General features: G+C 45.0%; 1 protein-coding gene across 1 annotated transcript; it reads right to left on the bottom strand.

The window, feature by feature from the left end:
• Positions 1-2274: 2274 nt before the first annotated feature.
• Positions 2275-21686, bottom strand: LOC134591124 (monocarboxylate transporter 7-like). The gene is made up of 5 exons (XM_063444446.1): positions 21458-21686; positions 18327-18470; positions 16184-16312; positions 5594-6409; positions 2275-3112 (listed from the first exon to the last, which is right to left on the bottom strand). Exons 1-5 carry the CDS (start codon positions 21681-21683, stop codon positions 2535-2537), a joined length of 1893 nt encoding a protein of 630 aa, XP_063300516.1. The 5' UTR covers positions 21684-21686; the 3' UTR covers positions 2275-2534.
• Between the last annotated feature and the right edge of the window lie 462 nt (positions 21687-22148).

The following is a 22148-nucleotide window of genomic DNA, read 5'->3' as shown; positions in this document are numbered from 1 at the left end:
AGCGAAACCAACACTGGTCCCCATAAATCTTATAAGCCCCCCAGATTAAATCCAGATACCCAAATAGAGAGCTAGCCTTCTCTGGAAAACGACAGACTAAGATACTAGAATAAATATTAAATCCTTGAAGCCAGTTGCCGAATGTGCGAGGAATCTGCTTAGACTTTTCGCCCTCATGAGGATCCCCCCTACGGGGCCTGTCAACAGATTACCTGTCAGGGGGAACCAAGGACAAGAAGTCAATGTACTCTCCATTACAAATCCTGTCCTGCGTCTCCACGGGGATATGGACTCCCAGGGGGGATATGATACACCCAGGCAGACAAGGTCTAAACCCTCCTTGAACCCCCTTAGGTGCCTGCGCACTATTGCTCTGCGCCTGCGTCCCCCCAGACAACTGATCTAATACTGTGCGCAGTAAACTCACAACCTCCCTAGAGCTGCCCTGATCCCCAGGCAACGCACCCCATACGCTCGCGAAAGTCAACTCACCCCTGTGGCACAGGCGGCTCCTGCACTGTAGGCATGACAGCTTCTTCCTCCTCTTCTGTCCAAGAGTCTGCATCTGACTCTTCCCGAGCAGCACTTCTTCCCTGTGCACTCCTGCTGTCTGTCAGCAGAGTTGAGGATTTTCTGGTACTCCTGCCTGTCTCTTGCAGAGTTGCAGGGCTTCTGGCAGGGCTTCTGACCTCTCTTCTCTGTAGTCTGCCCCTCCTGCCGCTTCCGGCAGAGTTGCTGGGCTCCTCCGAACGGAACGAGGAAGTGGAGGCGGGGCCTGTGACGTGGCAGCTTCCGGCTGTGCCCGCGTCACGTTCGCGCCCCCCGGCGGTGCGTCCGACGTCACTCTTCTTCGCCCATGTGTCGGACGCGATGATGTCACTTCAAGTGTTACCGGAAGAGATGGCGGACTCCGTGACCGCACCTCCCTGCTGGCGCCATCTTGGGCCCTTGCCCCCGACACCATGACGGAGCGCCCGCGCCTGGCATGCACCTGGGGGGCCTCCTCTGCACGATCCGCACCGGAACTCCGCTCACCAACCCTCCGATCTCCGCCCCTGGTACCGGTTCTTCTCACAGGACTGGGGGATAACCGCGTCGGAGGCCTTGTCCTCCGGGCCCTCCGACCGTCTGCAGGGGGGGTCTTCAGCCGTCCTCTCCAACATCGTAGTACCCGAACTTCCAGCGACGCCGGCCATCACTGCATCCAGGGCGCCTGAGCCATGAGACTCCAGGTAAGCCTGCAGCATTGCAACCAGTGCCTCCTGGGACACCGTTGTTGAAGTAGATGCCATAGTGAAATAAGAACTACTGCAAACCTAACTAAAAACTGCTGCAAACCTAACTAAAAACTGCTGCAAACCTAACTATATTTAAATCACTAGGCCCTATGCTCTGGAAATTAAATTAGCAAATTCTCAATCCTCAATTTACTGAGCAACTGATAAGGCCCCTACTCTGCCCTGCTTTATATTTCATATTGCAACAAAGTATCCAGTATAGCCACCTCCCCCCCCCCCCCCCTTACTGCTGGCCTGCAGTCATGCCCTCTCTTCCTTTTCAGTCCAGGGAGATACTGAGATGGGCGAATATATATAAAAAACACCCGAAACTAACCTCTCCCTTAACCAGGATATCAGAGAGTGACAACAATAATAAAACAAAATGACATCAAGGAAGAAGGCAATATATATTTGGAGAGTTTGTGATACATACATTGTATTTATTTATTTCTTCTCAGTCTCTCGACTTTCCTCACTCTCCCCTCTTTCTTTTTGGTTGTTTTCTATCTTGTTTTCAACCATAAGTATTGGAAGTTATCAGAAGCATGCTCAAAAAATGGTGTTCGGAATTAAACCCCCAAACTCATTTTCCCCGGTTACATAATTCACAACAGAAGTGATTCTTCCAGAATCCGCAGGTAGCAGCACAATGTTTGTATTGGTCTCTGCTTTGCAGGATCGAGCTCCCTGCTGTTGCGGTCATGTTTCCCTCTTTGGTTTCCTGAAACAGCGAGATCTCAACATTCCCCACGAAAGATATTCCCCGCTCTGGTATCGATCCATCCACACCTCATGACTCACATGCCCCCTCTGGTTGAAGTTCCTAATTTTTGACAACAAGAACATTCAAACATATTGTGCACTTTGTACATCAGATGATCTTTTTCTTTCAAGTTGTCGAAGGCTGAACTTGAAGCAATCATTGTAACCTGTTTTTGTACATAAATACTAGATTAATGAATAATGCTATTGGAAAAATGCAAAGTATCTACCGTAATGTTAGTATATAAAGTTTTTATTCACTTTGATATGCTAGTAAAACACTTCAATTCAGCTGTGTATTTTGCAGTAATTTAATAAATATTTTGTCAACAAAAGATTAAAGACATAGATATTAGTACAGAGACTGGCCCTACATATGTTTGATTAGGGTTATCAGATTTCCACTGTTTACAAAACTTGCACTACATGTATGCTAATGGACAGAAAGGGTGCAAAAACCCAAGGGTGGCAAGGAGTCCAATGAATTTCAAATCAATCCGCTGACAGGTTTCCATCCATTTCTGGGATTTCTATGGGCACATCTTGAGCATCTTGGCTTACAGAGGAATCTAGTGTAGCTGGTGACTTTTTCTTGCACCATCCATTCATGCAAGATCTTACTATGGCCACGCATATGGCACAAAGTGTCAGCCCTATAGTACTGGAGTAAGGCTCAGTCCCTGACAGGTTTTCATCCACTTCTGCGATGTCTATTGGCACGTCTTGGGCATCTTGACATTCATTGTAGTCTTTTGGAGCCAGTGACTTTTTCTTGCACTCTCTATTCATGCAAGTTCTTACTATGGCCAACCATATGGCACGAAGTGTCATTCCTATAGTACTGGAGTACGGCTCAGTCACTGACATGTTATCATCTACTTCTGCAATGTCTGTTGGCACGTCTTGGGCATCTTGACATTCAGTGGAGTCTTGTGTAGCTGGTGCCTTATTCTTCCATAATCCATTTTTACAAGGTTTTACAATGCCCAAGAATACAGCACCAATTGCCATGCCTATGGCACTCGCGTAGAACGCAGAACCATAGTATTTTGTTTTGTCCACCAGCATACCTAAGTAAAAAAAGTAGAAACATTACTTTCAGCTATGTATTCTACTACAGGCATTTCTTGTATTTATATTAAACTAAACTTTTCACTCTCTCTGTACTTCCCTTAAAACTCCACAGTATTTCTGATCCTTCATCTTGTTACACAAGGAATAGTATCTGGCCTGATTTCTCAGGTGCCTACATTTATATCCGTCAAATATTAAAGTGCCTTATATTACTGGCATTTCTCATGACTTTTTAATCTGTTGTCCATTAATCCTCCACTGTAAGGTGCACATGCCATCAATACTTACAAAATATTTGGACCTGCTGACAGTTAGCCAGCTGTTTAAACAAACATTTCACAGAATTCTTAGCCTCGGTGTTGGTTCTATCAGCTCAAGTGATCCTGCTTTTTTGTATAAAAACAAGATATATAAAAAGTCACATCTTTCAGATTGCAGGACTTGCAGTGTTGCATAGCTCTTTCTGTTACTCAGAATAGGGTGACTCTGATCCTTGTAGACAATATATGATTCTGTTATCATTGCACCAAGAAAAAAGCGCAATGGAGACACTCCATTTTGCAGGTCATTGTCTCATCGTTATTATATATTTTGGAGGACAATGTTTAAAGCAGCACTGTCATGCCGAACGTACCTTTCTTTAATCGATTCCTCTTCTCTCCCTGTCTCAGGATCTGTTCTTCATTTCTTCCTGTCTGCTCTAGTTTTCTTTAAAACATAAGACAAAGTAGAGATTATTTGTCTTATGGAGGTTTCCTACACCTGACTATCTCTGAGGAACAAAGTGTGCTTCATTTCCGGTGGTCAGAGCAATTTTCCAACAATTTCCACCTTTCCTCCATGTTCCCGCGAACATTTAGACAGAACACCGGCAAAACTACAAAATTGCGTCCTAACAGAATGAGAACAGTTTCTCCATTCGTGTTAGGACGCAATTCGGGACTTTGTTCAGATTGGAATTTCATTTGAATGAATGAAATTCCGATCCTATTCGTGACACAGCTGCATCTTGCAGCCGCTTAGTAGATAACTCCCTAATTCCCACGGTATTAGGGAGCTATCTACCAAAAGGCTGAAAGACCTAAATTGTTTTTTCAGCCAAATTTACTAATACTAAGTAAAGGTTACTTAGTGTTAGTAAATTCTGCCCCTGCTCGCTATACCGCGAGTAGGGGCATGTCTATTAAACAGTGAGCAGCCTGTGGCCTGTGGATTTTTACTTGGCCTTTTTTGGGGCTGAAAAATGAAGATTTTAGAAAAAAGAAGACATCAAATGGTAAGTTTTATTTTTTTTACAGGTCCCCCCCTCATTGTTATTTAGGGCCCCCACCCGCCGCTCAGGGGTAGGGGCCGGGGGGAGGACAATAGGTCCCCCCCACATTGTTATTTAGGGCTCCCACCCACCGCTCACGGGTGGGGGCTGGGGGGAGACGCTAGGTCCCACCTTCAGTTTAATAGCCCCCACTCGCGCAGCACGGCTGGGGGCTCAGGAGGGCCCGTGACGTGCGAGTGGCTATTAAACTGACGGGGCTATTAAAATGACGGTGGGACCTAGCGTGTCCCCCCGGCCCCCACCCCTGTTTTTTTTGTGGGTTTTTTTTAACTGCGGTATAGCGAGTAGGGGCAGAATTTACTAACACTAAGTAACCTTTACTTAGTATTAATAAATTTGCCTGAAAAACCAATTTAGGTCTTTCAGCCTTTTGGTAGATAGCTCCCTAATATAATAATAATTCCGTGGGAATTAGGGAGTTATCTACTAAGCAGCTGCAAGTTGCAGCCGCGGCACGAATAGGATCGGAGTTTCATTCATTCGAATGAAATTCCAATCCGAACAAAGTCCCGAATTGCATCCTAACATGAGTAGGAAACTGTTCTCATTCTGTAAGGACGCAATTCGGTAGTTTTGCCGGCGTTCTGTCTAAATGACAGGACGTTCGGGAAAAGTGAAGGAAGACTTTGCGGGAACACGGAGAAATTGTGGGAAAATTGCTCTGACCATTGGAAATGAAGCACACTTTGCTCCTCTGCTGGTCAGAGATGGTCAGGCATAGGAAACCTCCATAAAACAAATAGTCCCTACTTTGTCTTATGTTTTAAAGAAAACTAGAGCAGACAGGAAGAAATGAAGAACAGATCCTGACAGAGGGAGAGAAGAGGAATCGATTAAAGAAAGGTAAGTTCGGCATGACAGTGCCGCTTTAAGGCTACTTGCCTTGCTTTTTTATAAACATTAGACACAGGGCTGGCTCTTAGCGGGTGCAGGAGGTGCACTGCAACTGGTCCCTCTCTTCCTTTGTCCCTGCTTTACCCAGACTGGCTAACATTGGCCGTTGCCCATTAGGCCACGATGGCCGTGGGCAGAAGCCCACAGGAGACATCAAAGGATCTCCAGTGCTAGCAAATGAACAGCACTTCATTGTCATGGGCCAGTGGGGAGATCAAGGATATATGATAACAAAAAATAAATTACCTACCTGTTAATGGGGGTCCCAACAGTGATATAAAACTTTGAATAAACACAAAGACTCCAACTGCTGATTCCATCTTCTCGATGCCAACAATGTCCTTTTCCCCTATTAGCGGGATGTAAGTCGCTGTAACAGCCCCCATCATGTAGCTGTAAAAGAAGCTACAGGCCATCAGTCCCAGAAAAGTATGAGCAAAAGGGATGGCAACAAGAGCTAGGCACAGCAGGATGACAAATATCAGTTCAATATAAATCTTATTAATTGGCTCCTTGTGCATGATAAAGCCTGCACTAATTTTTCCGAGGAGCTCAGCGATGGCCATGAGGATAAGAATGTGTGTTGAAAGTTCTTCAGCTATGCCCAGACTTACACTGTAAGGAATAATGAATAGGGGAGGTATAAAAGTGCCAAACACAGAAAATAATCCAAATAGTGTGTAAAATATAAAGCTGGTATTTTTCAATACAGAAAAATCAAGTAAAAGCTTGTCCTTCTTTTCAAGCTCTACTGGCTCAAGCATCTTCTCCTCCATGGACATGTCAATCACAATCTCTGCTTTTGTATTGGTTGCAGCATTCGTGCATGATTTAGATTTAGATATTTCGACTCCAGAATCTGTAGTGTCTATAGAAGTGAGCTTGTCTTTATTATCAAGCCTACAGGCAGAGTGCTTCTCAACTTCTGAAGGTTGTTTTGTTTTTTCTTCCGGTTCAATATTGATTGGCTGTAGCAAGAATCCACAAACCATGATGATAAGTTGCAGAGCTCCGATGACAAACAGGCAAACTCTCCAGCCCTTGTAATGCATAAGTGCAGTAAATGCTGAGAAGAAAAAGAAAAACATTAAAACAGTATGTAAGTGGGAAAAATGTAAATCTCACAATATGTTTTTATATTGTCAAAACCCTTGAAACATCCTACATATTAGCAGGGCTGGCCTTAAGCCTTTAGGCGCCCTGTGCGAAAAATCTTCACAGCGCCCTCCCCCTCTTCCCATCATTCATGTATAGTGTGTGTGTGTATAGGAGTGTAGTGATTGTATAGGGGAATTATTAAATTAATAATGATTTAAAAACAAACAGTTCTCCACCTCTTTTTCCCAAGAGCTTCAACAGCCGGCTCTTGCCATCAGCCCTTGTGCGGTCTGTCGTCTTCCCAACTCAACCCTCTTGCACGCTACGCCACGCCACGCCGGCATCGCGCCCACCCCCCCCTCCCCCCCCCGCAGACAGCGCAGCCTCAACTCCAACTCTACTAAACCCACGTTGAATATATCCAAACCAGTGGGAGACAAATGGACCCCGTCCCTCCTCATGACATTGGAATTCTCCTCTTCTAATTCCACGTGCCGAAAGACCAACCCTCCCAGCAATGGTCATATTAACTTTGCAACAGCAACGTTCTAAGGGCCTACCCATACCCGAAACCCACCAAGCTGGTCGAGGAATTATTTCCGACCATATGAGTGTCAGCTCCTGAAAGAGGGCGAAACACCGCGCCATGTCCTGCTTCATCTCGTGAATCAAATCAATTGACCGCCTATGGCCGATGTCATTCCCACCTGCATGGAGCACTAATGTAAACGGCCACGTAGCGACTAAGCTGAACGCACTCTGAATACATCTGTTCCCAAGACAAACCCCTCAAATAAATCCGCACTAAATCACATGGAAACCCCAGATTGTGCCCCATTGGGCCTAGCTGCCCAATATACATAGGAATGGCCCAGGTTCCAGACGTATCGGGGAGTCACGCCTGCGGAAACCGACAACAACAAGGACAACATGGAGAATAACAGGGAGTCGGTTACAACATATGAGGCCTAACATGACTGCCACCTGCCCAAGTGCTTAAGCGCATCCGACTGAAAACCAAACACACTGGCCTGGGTCGCTGCCAAAAAAAACATAACAAAAAAGCCACCTGGAACAGCAGAACCTCATACCCCGAAAAACAGACCTGTGGCAGAAAGTCTAACAACCAACACAGCACCTCGAAGAAGATGGGCTTTTCTTCCAACCCTTCAAGGCGCGCGCAACACAAAACACCTTTGTAGCATCCTGCCAACCAAAAAGGAAAGGGCGGCCAAGTGTCGATTTTTCGTGTGAGATTGTAAATACAGTTCAATACCGGCGCTGTGTATGGAGAGAGACAGGGATAGGAAGCTACATCTTATCCCTGCTTCTCTCTCCTGACTGAATAAGGTAAATGAGGCATGGAGGGGCAGCCTACAGATCAGGTAAGTGAGGCATGGGAGGGCAGCCTATAGATCAGGTAAGTGAGGCATGGGGGGGCAGCCAATAGATCAGGTAAGTAAGAGATGGGGGGCAGCCTATAGATCAGGTAAGTGAGAGATGGGGGGCAGCCTATAGATCAGGTAAGTGAGAGATGGGGGCAGCCTATAGATCAGGTAAGTGAGAGATGGGGGGAGGGCAGCCTATAGATAAGGTAAGTGAGGGATGGTGGGGTGGAAGGTAAAGCAGCACAAAGGTAAAGTAGAAGGAGCAGAAAGGAGCTGGAAAGGGTAGCAAGGAGTACAAAGGTAAAGTAGAAGAAGGAACAGCAATGAGCAGGAAGGGACATCAAGGAGCAGAAAGGGTCAGCAATAAGCTGGAAGGGGCAGAAGGAGCACAAATGTAAAGTAGGAGAAGGAGCAGAAATTAGCAGGAAGGGTCTGCAAGGGGCAGAAAGAAGCAGAAAGGGTCTGCAAGGGGCAGCAATGAGCAGGAAGGGTCTGCAACGAGCAGAAAGGGACAGAAGGAGCACAAAAGTAAAGTAGTAGAATGAGCAGAAAAGGATTAGAAAGAGAAAGGAGCAGAAGGGCGCAAAATAAGTAGAAAGTAGCAGAAAAGTAAAGGAGCAAAAGAAGCCAAGGAGGAGAGAAGGCAGTGTCAGAAGAAAAAGAAGACTGTGTCAAATGAAGGAGAAGAAAAGGAGATTGGAGCAGGAAGGACAAGTGAAGTGAAACCTCCACTTTATTCTGGACACCACATCATAAGGCTTTGGTACCTTGCGCCTGGCAGGGAAACTTTGGACCTTCTCATCTCACCAGGTAAAAAAAATATATCAGTGTTAATGTGTTCACTTTTATTCACTGAGTGTCAGGAAGCACAGAGTGCCGCTGGGTAGGGGTGTCGCTGATTGGCTAGAGAGGTCAGCTGGCACTCTAATGCAATCAGTAGCTCCCCATTCATAAAAAAGTAAAACATTTTTATGAACCGGGAACTGGCGATTGGCTAAGAGCGTCAGCTGACCACTCTAGTCAATCAGCAGCACCCATGCCTCACGTCAATCTTCACTTCCTAACACCAGGGCCAGATTAAGAGCCCAGTGGGCCTGGTGCTGACAATTATGATGGCCCTAATAACAAAATCTTATTGACCAAAAACACTAAAACAGTCCTACCTCCTAAGCGTCATATATCTGATGGAGATGGTGCTGGAGGGAAACTCATAGGATGCAGTTATGAGAAAACACATACCCTATGCTTATCTCACGCTTTCATCTTTCAAGTAATCCCATACCCCCTAACAGCAGTGTCCAGTAAAGCAGGAAGTCTATGGATGGGGTAAAAGGGTGGGCCACTGACACAAATCACACAACCAGAACTGCCGAAAGGGGCTAACATACACAAAAAGGGGCATGTCTGTGTCCCTATGTCTCCCAGTCCCATAGTGTCTGTGTCCCCATGTCTCCCAGTGTTCCCATGTCACTAGGACACTAGGGGACATTGAGAGACATTGGGACACTGGGAGACATGGGGACACTGAGATACTAGGGATCACTGGGAGACCTGGGGACACTGGGTGAGTTTGAGACATGAGGGGGCACTGGGATATATGGAGCACTGAGACACTGTGATGCATAGGGGACACTGTGATATATAGGGGACACTGGAGGCTTGGTTTTGACCTGCTTAAATCTATCACAGTGAGTGCCTGAGATTTTTTTTTTTTTATACTAGAAGACACTGAGACACTTGGGGGCCCTGTGAGACATGGGGACACTGGGAGACTAGAGGATTCTGAGAGACTAGGGGACACTGAGACACTAAGGATACTGAGACACTACGGACACTGAGAGACACCAGGGACACTGGGAGACATTGGGCACTGAGACACTCTGATACATAGGGGACACTGGAGACTTGATAAAGACCTAGGTACATGTTGAAACATTATGGTGTCCAATAAACCTGCTTAAATCTATCACAGTGAGTGCCTGAGATTTTTTCTTTTATACTAGGGGACACTGAAACACTGGGAGACATTGGGACAAAGAGACACTGGGAGACAAGGGGACTTTGGGAGACTAGGAAACACTCAGACACTATGGACACTGGCATACTATGGACACTGAGAGACACCAAGGACACATGGGGATACTGAGACACTAGGGACGCTGGCTGGGAGACATGGACACTGGGAGGGCCCCATGTCTCCCAGGTCTTAAAGCTGCCCAGTGTCCCCATATATCTATGTGTCCCCCAGTGGCTCTATGTCTCTCAGTGTCCCCTAGTGTCTCAGTGTCCCCATGTCGCCCAGTGTCCCAATGTCTCAACGCCCCCAAGTCTCTCACCGTCCCCATGTCTTGCAGGATGGAGCTGCTGTCTGGACTCTATGCAGAGCTGCTCCCCGCGGATCAGTGAGTACTGTAGTGAGAGGCAGGGAGGTAGATGCTGTAACTCCTTATCCCTGCCTCTCTCCACACAAACAGCGACCCCTAGCCTGGCCGGCGCTGGTATTGCAGAATAATCTCTGTTTATACTCAGACAGACATTTTTATTGCCGGTATTACTGCAATACCGGCACCGGCTAGACAGCCTCAAATACCTGAGAAATACTTCTGAGAAATACCTGGCAACGATAAGAAATACATGAGAAATACATGGCAACCCTAAGAGTAGTGGGGAGTAGGGCTGTAGCTCCATCAGCCCCAATGTTAATCCGGCCCTGCCTGACACACTGTTTCAGAAGCAGAATACCACTGAGCGACCTGGAGATCTGGATCTGGAGGAAGCCTTTGGGGTTAAACCATTTGAGAGCGGTTTAACCCCTTAAAGGAAAGAGAGCACCCAGGAGCTTCCTGGCATCATAGCCTTTTCATTTAGATGAAGTTGTTATGGTGACCAGAAGGTTCATTAACGTTAATTTGCTTAAAGGAACACTATAGTGTCAGGAATACAAACATGTATTCCTGACACCATAGTTGTTAAAACGCTATTCACCCTGGCTTTATGTGATAATGACTACGCCCCTTCCTTTTCATGACACTGTCAAAAAGGGACCAAGCATGGATGTCATTACAATTATATAGGGGGCATAGTGTGTATAAGGGATGTAGCGATTGTGTGCATACAGGCTGAAGTGTGTGTGTAGAGGATTCAGAGTGTATATGGGATCTAGTGTGTGTGTGTGTGTGTAGATTAGACGATCCAGAGTTGAGTAAGGGATCTAGTGTGTATCTGGAGCGCAATGTGTGTAGTGGTGCAGTGTGAGGGGCGCTGTTGGGTGTGCTGTGTGTAGGATGCAGCATGTGTGTGTCTGGTGCAGTGTGTGTGTAAGAGGGGTGCTGTGTGTGATGGTGTTCTTATCTGCCGTTACATTCTATGTTTCTAATTTTATTTGTCTGTTAACTCACTGAGGGTTATTTTAGATTTGATATATGTGTGTGTGCTGTGTGAGGGTGCTGTTAGTGTGTGTGTGTCTGAGTGTACCGTGTGTGTGTGTATATGTTTGAGGGATTGTGTCTGTGTAGAGGGTGGGACAGACTTAAATATATATATATATACAGTGGGACCTCGGTTTACAAACGCTTCGGTTAACATAATTTTCGGTTTACAAATGAAAATCCATTGAAAATAATGCCTCGGTTTACAAATTTGTTTCGCAATACACAATTGCACCTGGGAGGTTTATAGCACCGCCCCCTGCATGCTGGAGCCCGTGGGTAGCACGTGGCGTCGAGTGTGAAGGTATTGGAGCGGCTTTTACATCGAGTTTTGGTGTCATTCTGGAAATTGTTTGCAGTTGTTTTGGGACTTTTTGGTGCATTTCTCAAGCGGTGGAAAGGTAGGGAGCTGAGCTTTGTCGTTTGCATGCCTTTTATTGTGTGTTCTGCATTGTGGGTTGGTTTCCATGCCAGCTCATTTTGACTTATTTCTGACCTCCAGAACGGATTAATTGATTTTTAATGCATTCCTATGGGGAACCGCGTTTCGGTTTACAAATGTTTTGCAATAAGAAATGTCCCAGAGAACGCATTAAATTCGTAAACCGAGGTCCCACTGTATATATATATTTTAAATTAAATAAAAAACAACACTTTATACTCCCCCCTCCCATGTTACCTTTAGCCTGGGAGGGGGGGACCATGCTGCCATCCTCTAGTGGTGAGAGTGAACTCTAGCCTGCGAGGCTAGAGTTCACTCTCGCGAGATCTGAATGTTGCCGTCGTAACCGCGGCAACACTCCGATCTTGCGAGAGGAACCCGGCGGAGCTGCAAGTTAGTTGCTCTCTCCCTCAACAGCCGGCGGCCGCTTGTTAGTGCTAGTAAACTAGTGAGGGAGATCTTTGATCTCCCCATCGGCCAATGAAGGCACACAGCAGGGCCGGCGCTCGGATAGCGCAGGCCCTGCATGGACCGGCAAGAGAGATCCTGTGATTTCCACTGCCGACCTCAGCCCATGGCCATCGCGTCCCACCGGGCATTTGCCCAGTATGCCCAATGGCCAGTCCAGGCCTGGTGACCAGTCATCCATTTCAAAAAGTGTCTTTAAAATGGCCCTGTCAACTGTAAAGTGTTTTCATATAAAACTGATTTTACAATTTTGGGTCATAGAACCAATTTTCAGCAGACCGCAGAGCACAATTATATGGATAATGACTGAATGCTAGTGAATTGCAAACCTAATAACAAAAATAGCCAAGTTTTCACTATAAATTAGGTTTTCTTTTTTAAATGTAGTTTTCAATTTACTACAATCCAGAGTTTGGTGAGTAAACCCAACAACAAACAAAATCATTGTAGTGAATTCAGGATTAAATCTGCAAATTAGGAACAGTGTTCCAACTTAATAATAATCACAGTTTGGCTATTTTTTATCTAAACGCTGTAAATTCCGCTTCTATTTAATCATTGCTCCTTGTTAGTGAGTAAACCAGAAACGAATACTAATATGCAGGGCCGGCCTTAGGGGTGTGCGAGCAAGGCCCCATGGGAGCAGAGGGCGCCATGTGGCAGACACAGCTCACACATGGCTGGCCAGAATTCTAAAAAAAAAAATTGGCGACGGGGCTGGGGCTTACCGTGCGGCGCAGGTGGAGCTAAAAGTGCCGGGTAACTGCTGCAGCAGAAGCAGGAAGGAGTCCCTGCTTCCCCAACAAACAGTCTCCAGGAGCTGCATTGCCTCCACAATGAACAGAGGTAACTATGTGTGATTGTCTCCCTGTGTGTGTCTATATGAGTGTCTGTGTGTATGACTGTCGCCTGTGTGTGTGTGTGTGTGTCTGTCTGTCTGTGTGTATGGCTGTCTGCCTGTGTGTGTGTGTGTGTGTGTGTGTGACTGTCTGACTGTGTGCCTGTGTGTGTGTGTATATGACTGTCTGCCTGTGTGTGTGTGTGTGTGTGTGTGTGTGTCTGTGTGTATGACTGTCTGCCTGTGTGTGTGTGTGTGTGTGTGTGTATATGACTGTCTGCCTGTGTGTGTGTGTCTTCCTGTGTGTGTGGCTGTCTGCCTGTAAGTATGTGTGTGTAAGACTGTATGTGTGGCTGCGTGTGTGGGGCTGTCTGCCTGTGTGTGTGGCTGTCTGCCTGTAATTGTGTGTGAGTGTGTTTGTGCCTGTACCTGTGTGTTTCTGCCTGATCCTATGTATGTGACTGTCTGCCTGCGACATATTTTTATCTGAATTAAATACCCATCACACACAGCCAATAAACCCAGCACAAATATCACATACAACCAATACACGCATATCACACCACACACAGTTAATATACCCATTACAAATATCACACATAGCATACATATCACATACAGTCATCACACCTATCACATACACAAACAACACAAACATTACATCATATTATAGTGAGATGTATTACAGTGGAGCTCTGGTATAAAAAATGCACATTACTCTGTGTTTTATAGTTAGAGAGCTCGGTGATACACTAATAGACACATTACTTAGAGTCCTGATCTATAGGCTGCCCCCCATCTCTCTCTTACGTGATCTATAGGCTGCCCCCCCATCTCTCACTTACCTGATCTATAGGCTGCCCCCCCATGCCTCACTTACCTGATCTGTAGGCTGCCCCCCCCCCCATCTCTTACTTACCTGATCTAAAGGCTGCCCCCCCATCTCTCACTTACCTGATCTATAGGCTGCCCCCCCATTTCTCACTTACATGATCTATAGGCTGCCCCCCCCCCCCCATGCCTCACTTACCTGATCTGTAGGCTGTCTCTGCAGGCTTGGAGTTGCTGCTCCCATGCGGATTTAGTCAGGAGAGAGAAGCAGGGGTAAGATGTAGCATCCTATCCCTGTCTCTCTCCAAACACAGCGCCACCTACTGGCCGGTATTGCACTGTATTTTCAATCTCACACGAAAAATAGTAGAACAAGCTGAAAAATCCAGGACGCCCATGGACAGAACCTACCAGAGAGCACTGAAATCCTAATGTTGTATCCATGTTATATCCAAATAAAGTGTGTATCTTTCTAATGTAATTTTTCCTATTTCGAAATAGGTGAACTGTAAAATTCCTTAAAGGGACACTATAGTCACCCAGACCACTTCAGCTCAATGAAGTGGTCTGGGTGCCATATCCCTCAGGTTTGAACCCTTCAGATGTAAACATAGCAGTTTCAGAGAAACTGCTATGTTTACATAGCAGGGTTAATCCAACCTCTAGTGGCTGTCTTCCTGACAGCCGCTAGAGGCGCATCTGCGACGCTGGATATGAAATTTGCATCCAGCGTGAAGAACGTCTATAGGAAAGCATTGAGAAATGCTTTCCTATGGACTGTTTGAATGCGTGCGCGGCACTTGCTATGCATGGGTATTCCGCTCCACTCGGGAGCTGGTGTCGGCGGGGGAGAAGAGGTCATCAGCGCCGAGCGAAGCCCAGCGCTGGATTAAGGTAAGTAGCTGAAGGGGTTTTAACCCCTTCAGCGCCAAGGGAGGGGGACCCTGAATGTGGGGGTACCCTTAGGGCACTATAGTGTCAGGAAAACAGGTTTGTTTTCCTGACACTATAGTGATCTTTTAAGTCAGCAATGTCTTCAGTTCAGCTACTCTGGCATCAAATGTTTATTCACTAAACTATGAACTGTCAGGAACTCATCAGGGAATTGCACATTTAAGAGCAGAATGAGTTGGAAAAATAGTTGATTTTTTTTCTATTTTAGTTATTTTTACCTAAATATAGTAATTTCCTGGTCAATTCCTGTCAATACACTATTAAGTGAATAGCCACTGCCCCATCCCCTGCACCCACATCTGGTATGGTGTGGGAGACGTTTAAATGGTCCAGCTGGTTATTTTTCCACCATCCTACCTCCCACTCATGCATCAGGTGTGGAGTAATAATATAGTTGATAGGCAGTGAACAAGGCATTTGTACAGCTACACTATCCCCTTACCCATGGGCATCAAGTGGGGGCTCGCAAATAAAGTAAAAATACAAGGAGGAACATGCCATTGCCCCCTCATCCCCTTCCATTCCCGCTCGGTGCATGAGATATTGACAGTTGAGGAGCAGAAGCTGACTGCTCACCATTTAGCGGCTGTGCCCTCACCAGTCAGATGGCAGGATAAAAATGATCTGGGTGTCATATTGCCCTCCATAGTTATTTATTTATTTTTTACCTCAAACAGAGGGTGACAATATTTGAGCCTACAATGGCCTTTTTCAAGTGATAAATTCAAGTGTGCAATTGTTCCTATATTTACATAGTGCAATGATGATATAATGCATGAACAATAATAAAATCATTTAATTACAAAAGGCATTATCAAAGAAGAAAACCTACGTCGCCTGCAGTCACATGACTGCTAACATTGTCCCTCCCTATGTTCGCATAGGGAGGGATGGGGTAACCGGTCATGTGACTGCAGGCATAGTAGGTCTCACTTTTGATGAGGTAACGACAGCTGAGCAGTAGATGGCTGCAGGCCCTTAACAGGAAATTCCACAGCAGGAACATATAAGTGACAGATAAGATAAAAATCATATAGTCTGTTTGTTTTTTCCTGTGGTGGCTGAATGCTGGCCAGTCTCCAGATACATAAACATTGCACTGTCTTGGAATTTTTATTGATTTTAATGTTGACTACTAGAGCTGCAGAGCTGCTAGGATACAGCTGCCATTTTGTTGCACCCAGACAGGTTAAATAGGGTGGACTTTCAAATCGACTTGTAGGTTGTATTGCAAAATTCAGACATTGATAAATCATGTAAACAATGTCTGAATTTTACATTCCCCCAGCTGTTTGGTAATCTGATCTGGTCCATGTGCATCTGAATTTTACAATTGTCCTGTTGGTTATCAATACTTTAGGGAGGGCAAACACTAGTTAATTATAGATCTTACCTGTAACAAATACAATGACTGCAAAACATTCCCCTGTGGTTGCAACGGAAATAACCAGGGACCGGCGCCTGTCAAAGTACTTTAACAAAATGGTGAGGCTTGGGAAGAAACTTAGGCTGTAGCCAAGTCCTAAATGAAAAAAAATATATATGTTATCGAGAATTAACATTGGAACAGAACTGCTACCAACTAGCTGCACTCAGATTCTTGGTAGTAAGCTTAATTGTTACGGCAAACTAATTGTCCATTAATCTTTTATTTTTATATAATTATTATTGACCAGATCTATCATTATTACTGACTATAATACTTACATTTAGAATAATGAGACATTAGTTAGTGAGTATAGCAGTGTTGGAGGTTTCTATCTAGGAACTTTTCATAACATTTCATAAAATTTTCATAAAATTTGTCTCTTTCGGGGTTATTCGTTTAGCTCAAAATTTTTCACAAATAAAATCCAAATGGCAAACCGAGGCAAAAATAGACCTGGAAATATTCTCAGACTCCGCTGTAGTTACAGCCTCAGTTTTTCTATTTTGATTTGTGAATTTTGTATAAATTATAATACATTTCCTCATATATGTCTATAATTTATGATTATAAAACCTTTTATTATGTTTAATCCTGGCTGGGGCTGTTTATTTTTATTTTTTTGTCATCCAATCTCAAGGGGTCCTTGCAACTATTAAGTCTGAATGGCCCATACTGAATGGGACGAATCAATCTGATGCTATACAGGGTCATTTGGAATGAATAATAATTAATGTGATGACTGGCTAGCAATGGTTAACTGCTGCGCCAGTGACGTTTTTTTTTTTTTTTAACTATCTGCCCACTGATTGCTAATGCTGCCATCAGGCAAATACTAGTACTTCAAATTATCATTTACTTGGAAAAAGCAATTATGGTCATGGAAGAGAAGAGGGATCCAGGGGTGTTGTAAGCAACAGGCAAATTGAGTTAACTTCAAATGAAGAAAAAGAGAGGGAAAAGGTGGGTGGGTAGAGGGTTGAAGTAGAAGTGGGCTGAAAGTTGAAATCCTCCCGACACTTTTACTGTCCCGTTGTCCCTTTGGGTGTGAGTTAAATGAAGACCACCAAAGAATAAGGAGGCAGGGGTAGGACTGTCAGCTGGAGAGAACCATATTGCTGTGAAGACTAGACTAGACTATACTAAAATATGTTTCAGTTGATGTGACTGAATCAAATTAGTTTTACTCTAAGCCCGAATTAATCAATCCATCCAGGATTTATCTGTGAAGTTTTATTAATTTAACACGTTTACTAAATACCTATGTGTGGTTCAGGCACTTAAAACATAAGTACTAGATAAGTATCAGGATACCCCTAGGTTGGTCTTTCTCAGACTAAAATCACATGTCACTCACCATGTGTGAAAGGAACCCTATAGGGTCAGAAACACAAATGTGGATTCATGACCCTATAGTGCTAGAAAACACACAGCCCCCCCTTACACACACTGTCCCCCATACACACACAGCCCCCATACACACACTGTCCCCCATACACACATTGCCCCCAATACACACACACCCCTCCATACACACACAGCCCCCCATACACACACTGCTCCCCATACACACACTGCGCCCCATACACACACACTGCCACCCATACACACACTGCCACCCATAAACACACATAGCACCCAATACAAACACTGCCCCCTTATACACACAGCCCCCCCTTACACACTAACCCCCTTATACACACACACTGCACCGCTCACACAATAACACACTGCTCCCAATACACACTGCACCCTTTACACACAAACACACTGCTTCCAATATACAAATTGCTACCCCATACATACACTGCACCCCTCTGACACGTGCACTACCCCTCCATACACATACTGCGACCCTCACACACACTGCACCCCTCACACACATACACACTACAGCCCCTATCCCGGCAGACCCTGGGTTAGTTATCAAACGTTTTTTTTAAACGGTTTGACTACTTACTCTGGGAGGGCGCCACAGCAACTCCTGGCACCAAAACCACTATAGAGAGCTGTTGTGGGTATTGTGCCTGGATTGTTTCTTAAAATTATCTTCTGGATCCGCCACTGATTCCAGGTACAATTTTGTATGATTTGGGACTGGTGCTCTTACCTGACATAACACCAATTGTGATGCACATTATGTAAATATTAGTTGCAAATGCAGCTGCGATCATGCCAACACTAGAAAGAAATCCTCCAGCCATGACAACAAAGCGATGTCCAAATTTATTAGTCAGGATAGTGGCTATAGGAGCTAAAATTAAATAGATGATGCTTTAGTACCTGTAATTAAAAGTGTGTTCCATAACAAATCTAAATACATTTAGGGGGTTATTCACTCAACTGGGAATTGCAAATGTTAATGAAAATTATAGACTTTTTTTTATCTTGCAATTCCTTTGACAATTTTCCACCATTCCTAAAATATAATTTTCCTACATAATATTTATATGTTGGTTATTACCTTATCATTGAATTGTGGCTTGGCCAACCTTTCTAAATCATTCCTAAAGTTACAATAGTGAGTAATGTTGTATTTCCTCAGCTGTCTTGAAATTGTCACAATTCATTGGCTTTCTCACTTTCCATACTACCATTTACTAGAAGAGCACTTCCCAGGTCCAGTCCACATTAAAATCAGTCTTGGCAGTGGTGACCAAGATCCAAGATAAATTCACTGAACTAACAGGCACTCAGGACACAATTCAGAAAAAACAACATTATTAAAGGGAAAATCGAAGCATTAAAATGTAAAGGGGCACTCCAGACCCCTAAAATATTTTCACTTGCTGAAGTTCTTTATGTGTGTCCGCTTTTTTTTCATTTTACAAAAAGTGCAGATTTCAATAGAAAGTGACACTTTTAGAATTCACCTTGTTACACCCCTGTGGCTGTCAATCAGACAACAGGTCTTTTTATTTCCTGCTTGTTTAGCTCAGTGGAGCTAAACTCAAGAGGCAGGCAATAGCTCAGAGAACTTGCCTTTCAGTTACTTCTCATTGAGCTCCATTGGAAAGTCCGTTATTGGACAGGCACAGAAAATCTAGGTGGGTTTAGAAGGGGTGGGCTTGCAAAGGCTGCAGTCAATACATCAAAAGCTCTTCCCAGCGGTGTTTAGATAAGCCCCCAACAAAATAATGATATGCATAGTTAAATACATGCATGTTTTCGCTGGAGGTATACAGGGCCGGTGCAAGGATTTTTGCCGCCCTACCCCATATGTCCTGCCCAATATGTGACATCACAATGCTCTGCCACCCACCGTGTGCTTGTTAAGCCCAATTGACACCTGGTAATGATTTTCACCTCAGTGTTCTAATTGTTCGTCTGGGTGGCCGCAGTTTGTATGAACGACCACGAGGTGGTGGCCATCTTGTTCCCGCAAACACAGGCAGCAGTCTTTGGGTGTCGAGCTCATGGAACTAAAATTGGACACTGAAACACCCAAACACCACTGGACTTCCATCATCGCCTGCGTTCGTTTCTATACAAGCTGGAGGGGCCCTGTTCGGTGGATTCATTCGCATGGATGAGTTGAACAAGCTACACATTGTAATCATGGATTCGGTATATTATTCGTTTTTATGTTACCGAAGTTGACCGACCGCTAGCACTGATTTCATGAAACTATTTTGGGCTTGTGCGGTCGGTCAAAAACGGGACTTCCATTAAAAACCTGAATTCCCCCTCCCCTCCCCCCAGCTTAAAAATTTAAAAAACGCCCACAAATTGTTTTAAATGTATTTAGCACCGAGCAGTGTTTGTATTTTTTTTTAAATGTATGTAGCACCAAACAGTGTTTGTGTGTTTGAATGTAAGTATGTTTTTGTATGGAGTATGTGTGAGTGAATGTACGGGTGTGTTTGCACGTATTGGCATTTGAATGCAGGCGTGCATTTTTCTGTAGTGTGGTTTATGTAGTGTTGACATTGGTATGCAGGGTTGTATTTGTGTGTAGTGTAGGTGAAATGCTGAGATGTATGCACATATACACATATACTCATACACACACACATAGGTACATACATGCAGTTACATAGAAACACAGTCATACACAGATAAAGACAAACACTGACACACAGAGAGAGACACACAGGCACAGACACACATACAGATAGAGACACACATACAGACACAGTGATACAAACACAGACACACAAACAGACACACTGACACATACAGATACACATATACCAACACACATACAGATAGACAGACAAACAGATACACAGACACACATGTATAAGTAGTAGTGTGTTTGTATAGTGAATGCAGTGTGTGCTTGTATAGTGGATAATGGTGTGAGGGAGGGGGTGATGGTGTGAGGGAGGGAGGTGATGGTGAGAGGAAGGGGGCGTGATGGTGAGAGGAAGGGGGCGTGATGGTGAGAGGGAGGGGGCGTGATGGTGAGGGGGGAGTGATGGTGTGAGCGTGGGTGATGATGAGAGGGTGGGGTGATGGTGAGAGGGTGGGGTGATAGTGAAAGGGAGGGGGTGATGGTGAGAGGGAGGGGGGGTGATGATGAGAGGGGGTGAGGGAGAGGGGGTTGATGGTGTGAGGGGGTGATGATGAGAGGGTGGGGTGATAGTGAGAGGGAGGGGGTGATGGTGAGAGGGAGGGGGGGTGATGATGAGAGGGGGTGAGGGAGAGGGGGTTGATGGTGTGAGGGGGGTGATGGTGTGAGAGAGGGGGGGACGGACTAAATACCTTAATTCTCTGGTGGTCCGGTGGCCATAATATCTTGTCTGCAGCTCCAGTCAGCGCGCTGCCGTGGTAACCCGCAGCAACGCTCTGATTGATCAGATCTTGCAAGGCACACTGCGGAGTTGTAAATCGGTGTCTGCGATGGGCGCAGGAGGGGCATCGTGCCCTCCTGGTGTCGGGTCCTCGGTCAGTGACCCAGGACCCGACACAGTCTTCCCCGGGCACCCCCCTAGTGAGTGGCACCCAGGGCAGACCTCCCACCCTTTAGTACACAACCGGGCAGAGCAGCAACCATGGTGAGAGTGGTGTAGCATGGGATTAAAGAAGAGGAAAACATATTTTTTACAGTACTACATTTGCATTTTTAACATTAGAGTTCCCTTTTCCTTCCAGCCTATGAGCTGGTGTCCTTCTACCTGAGAGTGGTGCATAAAGGCCACATAAATGTCTGCAGGTAACATGCAGTTCTCAGGACCTTGTAGATCAAAGCATTTTCTATCCCTTCATATAAAAAGACTATTCCTTTAAACTACTTACCTGTGACTGTGAAGACAAATGCACAGATAGAAAAGATCCATGATACTTTGTCGTTACTTTCATGAAAGTAGTCTTTGAGTTCATCAAAGAAAATTCCAAAAGTATTGACGATTCCGTATGTGAAGGCTTCCACAAAGAAAAAGGCCACGGCAATCACCCAGCCCCAGCCTCCATCAGGCACCTTTGTATAAACATTGGGGCGCATACATTTCTTCATAGCAATCATGTTCGCCCTGCGGACACAAAGCCATAATACATCATACACATATTGGGAAAAATAGTTACATTTACCCATAGCATGTTATCTCTGAAGAAGCCACATTCTTTCGCTTTTCTAATCTCCATGGGCAGACATAGGATGGTTGTAAGACTAAATGGACACTCTAAGCACTATAATCACTGCAGATTATTTTAGTGGTCCGGGTGCGAAAACTCTACAGGTGCTGTCCATCAGTTTGCTGTCAAACCATTTTGGAGCAGTTAGACATAAATCAGGAATCCCTTTGCAGCCACATTGATAATGTAGAATTTATACTTCTGTAGCAGCAATGAGAACGTGTTATTGCCATCCAATGTCAGATAGCTTTGCAATTGATAATGCAGAAGTGTACTTTTTATATGATCAGAAGAGGCATGTTTTTGTCTCTATTACTCCAAAAAGGTGTGAGGGCAAATATGGAGACAATGCCAA

Source organism: Pelobates fuscus, chromosome 1, assembly GCF_036172605.1.
Source record: "Pelobates fuscus isolate aPelFus1 chromosome 1, aPelFus1.pri, whole genome shotgun sequence".
Lineage (NCBI taxonomy): Eukaryota > Metazoa > Chordata > Amphibia > Anura > Pelobatidae > Pelobates > Pelobates fuscus.
Note: the sequence above shows the minus strand (reverse complement) of the source record. Positions and strands in the feature narration are given on the sequence as shown.

Excerpts from the sequence above, each read along its gene's own strand:
- LOC134591124 (XM_063444446.1), bottom strand. The coding sequence starts at position 21,683 with ATGATTGCTATGAAGAAATGTATGCGCCCCAATGTTTATACAAAGGTG. Across the intron at positions 18,471-21,457 it reads ATTTGTCTTCACAGTCACAG|CTCCTATAGCCACTATCCTG; the intron begins GTAAGTAGTTTA and ends ATTTAATTTTAG. Across the intron at positions 6,410-16,183 it reads AGTCATTGTATTTGTTACAG|CATTTACTGCACTTATGCAT; the intron begins GTAAGATCTATA and ends TTTTCTTCTCAG.